The 9,608-nt window shown below is 42.6% G+C and overlaps 1 protein-coding gene across 1 annotated transcript; it reads left to right on the top strand.

The window, feature by feature from the left end:
- Nucleotides 1–76: 76 nt before the first annotated feature.
- Nucleotides 77–6,116, top strand: LOC113506684 (bromodomain adjacent to zinc finger domain protein 1A-like; the record flags this gene model as incomplete). The annotated part of the gene is given in 13 exon segments (XM_026889516.1): nucleotides 77–218; nucleotides 742–806; nucleotides 809–832; nucleotides 835–909; nucleotides 1,066–1,190; nucleotides 1,442–1,676; nucleotides 1,984–2,151; nucleotides 2,420–2,598; nucleotides 3,641–3,827; nucleotides 4,328–4,494; nucleotides 4,851–4,983; nucleotides 5,249–5,464; nucleotides 5,761–6,116. Coding segments are annotated over 13 exon segments (2,042 nt in total), but the record flags the coding sequence as incomplete, so codon positions are not given.
- Nucleotides 6,117–9,608: the final 3,492 nt, after the last annotated feature.

Below are 9,608 nucleotides of genomic sequence, written 5' to 3'. Positions count from 1 at the left end.
GTTTTAGCATTGATCACCACACTACTTTACTGCGGGTTGGCGATTGTCTTCAAACATTTCTTATTTTCGCTTGCAGAAGATCAACATATAGACAGTGATATGGGCGTCACAAAGGCCATGGAGCTCGCCACTAAAGCCAGCAAATGGTCACAGACCTATCTAGGAACACCACTCAGCAAACTGCCTCTCGACCCCACCACAGTCAGTGAAGTTTTAAGGTAACATCATTATTCTATAAACTAATTAAGTAATTATCTCGTAATTAAGATTAGTATCAGTTATCTCAGAGTAAAAGGTTAAAATTACTATGTAATATGACAATTTGATATGTACTATGACTAAAATCATGAAATAAAATGCAAAAACAAGCTTAACTAGAATTTAGAAATAAATAATTGTTGTTATCTATCATAATTTCCGTGTCTATTTTTAAAATAATGACTAGCAATAGCAGTGTGATAATAACTAATATTATTAACAGTGAGTAATTCATTGATCTATTAAAATGTAGAGATTCTCAATATAACAAAATTTTAAGCAATTGGTATTACTATAGAAACTTACAAATATTTTAAATAAAATACAGTGGGGTACTGTATTAATGTTTATCATTAAAATATGGGTAGGTGCGAGCACATAAAACTAAAATGTAAAATAAGAGAAATCCAAGTGTGTCATATTTACGGTCAAGCAAAACATCAAATGTCCATAAATGAAACTAGTGTACCATCCCCCTGGCAGACTGCACCTGCTGTCGTCGGGCGCGGGCCCGGGCGCGCGCTGCGCGTCGTGGCGCTACCAGGCGCGCGCGGCTACACCAGCGCGGACGACGCGGGCTGCGCCTGCGCGTCACGCAGCCGCGCCTGCTGCGCGCGCTCGCCCGCGCGCACGTGGCCGACCTGCCGCTAGGCGAGTGCATGCTGGCTTATATAGTCATATAACTGATGAACATTTATATGATGCATATGAATTGCAATCACAAACACGCTTTTTTCTTTTATTTCATCAATATTAGCTGATGTAACTCTTAGTTCAAATTTCCTGACTTCCTTTTTTTATCCACAGAGGATAAGTTTTTGGTGCTACAGTGTCTAATGAACCAAATACTAAGTTACGCGACGGTGCGAGACGTCGTCGAGGAAAAACTCGAGGAAATGAAAAACACGAAACAGGCGCTAAGGCTGTTACAGGTGTGTTCATTTTACTTATTTCAAGAGTAGCTAGCATTCTCAAGTTAAAGACATTAAAAAAAGATAATTTTAAGGTCAAAATTGCATATAAATCTAATTTAAAGGTAAAAGCAGTTTATAGTTTGGATTCTGTTTTAAATACAGACGCTTTTCACGGTACAAATGATATTTAGTAAAATGAATATCATGTCACACGAAAATTATTTTCTTAACAACATAGATCACTAAATAAACTTACTACTATTTGACAGACAAACGAACGTAAACGCGAAGTCCAAGTCCAAGCCGCGAAACAAGAGCTAAAGAAGGAAGCAGCAGCCAAGAAGGAGGAGAACAAGCAGAGCGGCGAGAAGGCGCGCGCCGTGGACGAGGAGACGAAGGCAGCCATCGAGAAGCTGACGGCGGACAGCGAGGAGAAGAGAAAGGAGTACGAGAAGAAGCTGCAGGAGCTGCAGACTGAGCTGTTCGAGTACACGTCGTATGTCGGTGGGTATACTAGTTATTTCACTATATGTGTTGAGTTTAGAAGAATTCACCACGCCATGTGTGTGACGTGTCATGATTTGAATACACAAACGCCTTGCCCTAAGTCTGAGCGCTTTTGTGCGACCACTTGGTTTGTGAAACCATAAGACAAGGATTAAATTTCGTAGTCTGACACCCTTTATAATACGTGTGTGAAGCAGGTGTCAAGTACTTTCTCTCCAATAGGCATTTTGTTGCACATTTTGCACATTAGAATTTGAACAAATATAAAAAGACGGATTTTTGATACCTATCTTCCCCCCCGCAGGATCTGACCGCGCGTTCCACCGCTACTGGGTGATGCGGTCGCTGGGCGGGCTGTTCGTGGAGGCGGGCGCCGAGCCGCGCGGCGTGTGCGGCAAGCCGCTGCTGCCCGCCGGCGACACCGACACGCTGCAGCATGTGCAGGCGCTCTTCGAGCAGCAGAAGGAACGAGGCGAGTAGCACGGGGCTAGACACGCTCGCGTCACGCTGAGGGGATTTATTGGACTAGCGATCACTAAACACCTGGATCTCATTATTGAAATTTGCGCCTGGTAGGCATCGAGATCTGAGGTTGTACCTATAGACCATTCACTTGTCACATTTTAAGGGTAGTTATCGATGGATGAATGTCGTCTATACTGAAATTTTTTGCACTTTTTCTCTTATTAATTATTCTGAATCTCTTATTACGAAGCACTAAGGTTCATTTTAACTTACAGCCGGTAGCGACAAAGAGAACGAGTCGGGCTCAAATTCCCGCGGCAATTCTCCTAAAAAGCCGCTAGCCAACCTGAACGGGTTGTCGCAGAAGCTCAATGGGCTGGAATCCAACACGCAGCAGCTGCGAGACCTGCTCATGTGTACAGGAGACGCTGCTACTTGCCTCGTGCATGGAAAGGTAAGCTTTGCTGGGCTAATGTCGACCTTATTGCTAAAAACTCATACTCTTGTAGCCTTACCTCATTTTAATAATTAACTCATTTTTTTATTGTATTTAGCATTCAATTGAGGGTTGATACGACGGAGGGGCATTAAATTACACTACGTATACTATACGTGATTAGTATTAATTAGACACGGATTAAAAATTAAAGGCAACAGAAAGGTCCTTTTTTTGGTTTTTCAAAAAAACTAAATATCTTACAAATCAGAGTGAAATGCAACCACCCTTTGTAACTGACCTTAGATAGTTAGGGAACAAAGCGGCTACGACGCACGCGCGCCGAACGTGGCGTGTGTTATCTCGTAGGTATAAAGGCGGGCGGTGACTTAGCCCTCCGCTGGCGTTCTCTTCTATGGTAGGTTAAGCTTTCAAATAGGCTCACAAACACCACCAGAACAATTGTTCTCCATTCACATTAACGCACAATACATTTATCCCGACAGAGAATATTGTTATTTATTTTTGTAATTAAATCACTAACTAAAGTTGAATTTCGAGTCCTATCGCAATGACAACAGTTAATCACAGGGATGGACGGGATGTTTTGCTATGATTGTCACTCGTAATGAAAGTGCAAGTATGTCTGTGTGGTGTATTGCTTCCTTGTTTGCTTTGCCATTTTTTTAGCGAAAAATATTTGGTTGTACTTGTGACTTGCGTCAGAGCTGCTATACTCAGATTTATCGTTGTAAGGTGCCTGACCTATGCGTGTAGACACAATCAGCTGTTAGGAAATATACATCGTGTTCAAACGTTGCAAAAACTAAAAAAATCATTTGCGGCTAAACTACTGCTCCAATTTTATTGATTTTTGGCACAGAGGTAGAAATAGTACCTTGTATATGCAGTTCAAAGAAAAGCCCCTCCATCGTATCAACCCAGTGTAACTTAATTTGTAAGCCTTTGCTCTGTAAATTTCTCCTTTGTTCCGGACCGTTTTGTCCTGAACTTCACACCATATGCAATGGCATGTGTTGAGTGTGTGTGTGTCGCCCAGTCGGAGCGGCCGCGCTGGTGGGTGTACCACTCGGGCGCGGCGCTGGACGCGCTGGCGGGCGCGCTGAACCCGCGCGGGCTGCGCGAGGCCGAGCTGCGCGCCGCGCTGCTGGGCGAGCGCGCGCGCCTGCTGCCGCACCTCGACCGCTGCCCCGTGCATCTGCTCAACCCCGCCGCCGCGCCCGTGAGTAGCTCTGCGGGACTCACTGTAGCTCCCCACCCCGTACTGTCGAGACCTGTTCCTGCCAGACCCGGCACGGATCTTGACCGCTCGGCGGAAGAGTGGGAATCGTTTTGCATGTGCGTACTCGTCGTCTTGAGGTGCATAGATCTGCATCAAATAACGAATCACTCATGACGGCTATGTCGCGATGTGCTGCGGGACAATCACTGCACGTTGTACGCCCCTCGCCTCACGTCATACCGCAAAAGGGACCCAATAAATCACTTCTGCGCAGATGAAGGTCAGCGCTCAAGATCCGTGCCGGTAAGTATACCAGCTAAAATCACTGCAAAAATTTATACGACTTAGCTGATTTTGTAAATTTTCTCATATTTAAACATTTTGCATTTTGTTGTTACCTTGATTCTGGGATAGGTCCATTGCGCAGAAAACCGTTTCATTATGGTTTCACATAAAATGTGAGTAATGGACTGCAATAATAATTGATTGGTATTTATGTGTCAGGCCCCGGCCGTCCGACGCACTACACGCGGCTGCGCAAGCCGCAGCTGTCGCTGGCGGTGCCGGCGGACTGCTCGCTGGCGGAGGCGCTGGAGCTGTCGCTGCGGGACCACATCCTCGAGCTCGAGGAGAAGATCTTCCACGGCTGCCTCGGCGCGCTCAAAGTCAAGGTGACACATTTTTAAAATAGCAAAATACGTACTAGCTTTTGTTAACATACGAACTTATTATTGTGTTTCCGATTCCGCCTTTTCCATCCTCCATTCCTTTATGTAACATTATATATGCATGAAAAATAAACTATTTGCTTTTAGGAATCATTGCTCATTTATCTGCACGAAAAGTGTATACGAAAATACCCAATCCTACTCATATTATAAACGCGAAAGTTTGTTCGATTTAGATGAAACTGGTGCACAGATAGTTACCATGATTAACGCACAGGATCGTTTTTATTCCCCCCCCCCCCACCTCCGGTATTTAATGTTCCCGTCGGATCACTTTTTATTTATTTGTTTGATGGCAGGACCGCGAGGCCTGGCGCGGCACGCTGATGCTGCGCGGCTACGACAAGCAGGCGGAGTTCCTGACGTGGGGCCCGCGCCAGCAGTACCGGGACGACTACCACCTGCCCGACGGAGAGCTGCACGTGCCCGACGGTATGCCTTAACTATTTAATCGATTTTTAAGCAATATTTTAAACAAATCTACATATAACCCCATGGCTGCTCTCATCGGACAATTTGCCGGAATCTTTGAGGGTTTTAGCCCAATCAAAGATAAAATCCACCTGATAATGTAATGCTGTTTGACATGAACTACTTTAGTAACTATATACAATATGCGAGGGGCGCATTTAGCCAGAAATCGTTGATTTGTATTATAGACAGTGCATTAATACCAATACGCGTGCATCTGACACAGACATGGAGGAAGAGGAGCGGCAGTCCATCGCTTTAAACAAATACCGCGACCCGGGGCACTACCTGGAGGCGCCGCGCAACGGGCTCAACGGCCCCGGGCCGGCCTCCGCCGCGGCCCCGGCCCCGGCCCCGAGCGGCCCCACAGTCCGCGCGCTGGCCTCGGCCCTGCTGCAGGTGTCGCGCGCCATCCACCACAAGTACCTGCGCCGCCCGCTCGGTAACACTCACCACTACATACACTGATCTCCTATTCCCCTGACAACTCCATACCCCTTCGACCGCTTCTTAAAAACTAAACCGCCCTAGTATATCTTCCACAGTTTCGAATCCACTACAACACTGAATTCACGTTTCGCGATATCTGTATGGATATCGTTCTAGATTACTCCTATATTTTGTTATATAGCATAATCTGTTAAATTGACTGAGGCAGAAAAAACCTTTCATTTAACGTTTTCTTTTATACTACGTAAGTAGCTCAGTACACAATCATAACAAAAACCTTCATACCAGGACTCGACGACAAAGAACGAAAGGACCGTGAAGCAAGAAATAAGCCCTTAGACCTGGAAGCCCTGGAGCGATGGGAGGTATCCCTCATGGAGTGCAAGAGCCTGTCGCAGCTGGTACTGCACCTGTTCACGCTAGACTCCAGCATCACGTGGTCAGCCAGCATCCTCAACGCAAGCTGCCGGCTGTGCAGGCGCAAGACAGACCCCGACAACATGCTGCTGTGCGACGGATGCAATAAGGGACACCATCTATACTGCTTGAAGCCCAAACTTACCGTAAGTGGATTAATATATAGTCTGAAACTGCACTGCACACGACTAAACTAAGTCCTCTTTTAAACTACGATTGATCGCTTCGGATTAACGATTTTACAAGCTTATTTGTATGTTACTTCTTTCTCAATTCGATTTTCATTTTTTTTTTTGCCAAAAGTAAACATATTTTACTGCCTTAACTGTAAATTGAACTTTAAGTAGTATGAGCTTAAGTTTCAATTCAAATGTTCGTTTTACCGTTGTGCTTGAACGGTTTTAGTCGTGTGCAGTGCAGTTTCAGACGGAGTTCCGATATTCAAATTGTCGATTCATATTTTAGACAATCGAGTAGCTACGTTTTGAATTCAATAATTACTAAATGTCATTTTTGGCCAGGATTTTCTTTCCATTTTGTAAGAAGTTTATAAAAAGTATTTTACGCACAGCCAAAATTGAAAAATCGGAACATACTTCAAAGCAAATTATTTTTAAGGAATTACGAATTCTCTTACAATTCTACATTCACATAACTCAATCTAGTTCAGATTTTCGGAATATTTTTAGTCTGAATCTTATTTTATATTTTCCGCAAAAATTCTGCCTTTGTCGGTGTTTTTGCGAAATAAAATAACAAGGAGCTGAGATTTCACTTCGCTCCTTATGCCCGGTAGCCATTAGTTATATTGTTTGAACGGGTGAATCGCACTAACGGGCATGTCCTTGGAACTAATCTCGAAGCAAACAACTGAATAAGATTTTAAAACTAATTACACGGGTGACAAAAAGAAATGTGTTTTACTTGTTCATACTTTTCTACTTGGACTAATTGTACTGAGCTCCTCTTAAGTGCTCTTCATTTGTCTCTACGTAGCTTTATTATTTTTTCACTATAAATATTGTATTACTGAAACCGCAAGTTGGGAATGCGAACTTTGTCTTATTTTCGAATGGTGGATAAATTAGCCGGAGCCATTTAAAGAGTTGAAAGGAATAAGGATTTCAGAGTCAATTACAGCAACTTAAAATTACAACTTAAATTAGATAATTTTGGTGTGTTGTAAAATAGAATTAATAGTTACATACCACCATACCCTGTATACTATACTATATTTTTATGACTGTACCCGGTTATTAATGTTTACAAATTTTCATTGAATTATTTCTGTTTGAATTCGAACCGTTATATCGTGGGATTACTAATACACAATACTAATTGAGATGAACGATTTTACTTTTCATACCCAATTATAACAGTGACAACCAGATCACTGGTTTTTTCTTAAATAAAAATATATACCATAACTGAAACTCTTTACTGGGTTACCTCTAGAACAGAAAACGAATAAAAAACTTTAGACTAATCACGAGATTTTTACTAAGTCTTCAGTGCTCTACATTGCTCTACAATTTTATCCAATCAATATATTTAAAGACAATTTTATTCGAGTTCACTAAATACAAATACATTTAAATAAATAAGTAGTGTCTGTGTTTACGCAAGCAATTAAGCAACGCCCTTCCAGCCGATTAACTTGTGTGGGGTGACAGACAGTTAATGCTCTTATGTTTGTTTTCGTTCACGGATCGCTGACAATTTGAAAGTTACTGGTACTTACCTTTGTAAATTTATTATGATTCAATACCCAATTTAGATTGTTAAAGTCTTACAGTTATTTTTAGACTTTTATTCCTTTGTGATTGATTTTAAATTAAACGTACTTAACGTTTAATTCAAAAATACATTTTTTAATTATTTTAGCAGAAATGTTCCGTGGGAATGCGATATCTATACGCAATCTATTAAGTTGGTTAACATAACAAGCTGAAGTTTCACAGCCATTCTGTGTCCCAACACCAGTCTCTAGAAGGGCAAATATTAATAAAATTCAAAATGGACATATAAACAGAAACTAGGCGGAATGGGGTTTGTTCATGCGAGGCATACATGTTTTGTACCGCTGCTGCATATTTATGTCTTAATCAAGGCAGGCAGCTGTTACCTACGTAGCACATTACTGCTCTATGTTTACATGTCTTGAACGTACATCTTGGAACAAAGCCTAGCTTTAATATTTTGTGAGTTGAGTTACAATGTTTGCCTACCTCTCTTACAAGGTGCCGCGAAATTGAATATTGAACGTATTAATATTTCATTAATACACGAACGGTACACTAACGATATAACACTCTGATTCAACAAACTCAATTTTAAACATATAAAAAAACGTAATTTTTCACCGCGCCCCATTGAGATGCGCTTGCGCATCTTAAATAGTCAATTTAATACACGAACGGTAACGGGTCAAAAAATTAATACACGAACGGTAACGAACATCGAAATTTAAAAAAATAATCTTTCTCTCGATACAAATGAAGTTTACATCGATTATAACTGACGTCTATTAGCCGTTCCTCCTGTAAATCTCGATCGTAATATCAATAATACAACAACGAAACAAGCAAGCGCTCAGACAATATATTACATAGATATGTAGATGTAAACAACGAATAACACAACAAGAACGCTAAACGAAACTAACTCGCACTCTCACTTCGTACATATACACCACGACGGCACGGGCAAGCTGTGACAAGCCGCTTGAGAGCGAGAACACACCTCGAACGAACATACATACTAGGTACCTACCTACCTAACTACAATATAAATGCAAAAAAAATATATCATGGTGGGTGATCTTAGCGTCTTAAACGCATCTCTAACTATGCATACATATATGTATTATAGTACCTACTAACTAGTAGTAGTAGTAGTAGTAGTAGTAGTAACCAGAAACCCAGCAGGCACGCGCGCTCGCGCGGGGGGGGGGGGGGGTGCTTGCGTTCCTGCCTTCATAGGCGTCTGTGTCACACCACACCAATGAAGACTCAAACACTCACCAAGTCGTTGAACCTAGACAAACACCCAGGCACCCCCCCCCCCCCCCCGGCCACACACCCCCGCTCTGCAGCGCCTCAGGTTCTTTTGTGGTGGTCGATGTTAGTTCTTCAGGTTGATGGAGGCCACCCTCTCAACATATTCAATACCAATATCTGGGTGGGTGGGGAGGAGCGGAGGGGGGAGGGTAGGGGCGGGGGCTAGGTCTCCACTGTCGGCTTTCACTCACCTCGAGGGTAGGTAGTGTTTGAATGACACCACCGACGATCCCTGATCTGCTGATCTCGAAACTTTTCAGTTCACTCGGTCGCTTGGTACGTGGATATCTCATCGTATAACGTATTTCTCCTCCGATACTATATACGTTTAAGTTTGCAACAATGTCATGCGGCGCGCGCAGATGCGCGCACGTATGATGTTGTGCGCGTGCGCGTGCGCAGCTTTCAGCGACTTAACGTTGACACGCGAACATTATTATGTTAGTGTGTTTCACGTTAAGTCGCTGAATGTCGTCTACGAACGAAAAATGGACGACACACACATGTAGTAATATTATTATGAAGATGATCAACCACATACATATTATTATATATATATATATAAGTGTATATATATATATTAGTATGTAAGTGTGTAGTACTGTGTGTGTTGTGCGTTTGTGTAACTTCAACTGTGTGGACCGTCGGTTCGTAACAACG

Source organism: Trichoplusia ni (genome assembly GCF_003590095.1).
Source record: "Trichoplusia ni isolate ovarian cell line Hi5 chromosome 23 unlocalized genomic scaffold, tn1 tig00000458_group22, whole genome shotgun sequence".
NCBI classification, from domain to species: Eukaryota; Metazoa; Arthropoda; class Insecta; order Lepidoptera; family Noctuidae; genus Trichoplusia; species Trichoplusia ni.
Note: the sequence above shows the minus strand (reverse complement) of the source record. Positions and strands in the feature narration are given on the sequence as shown.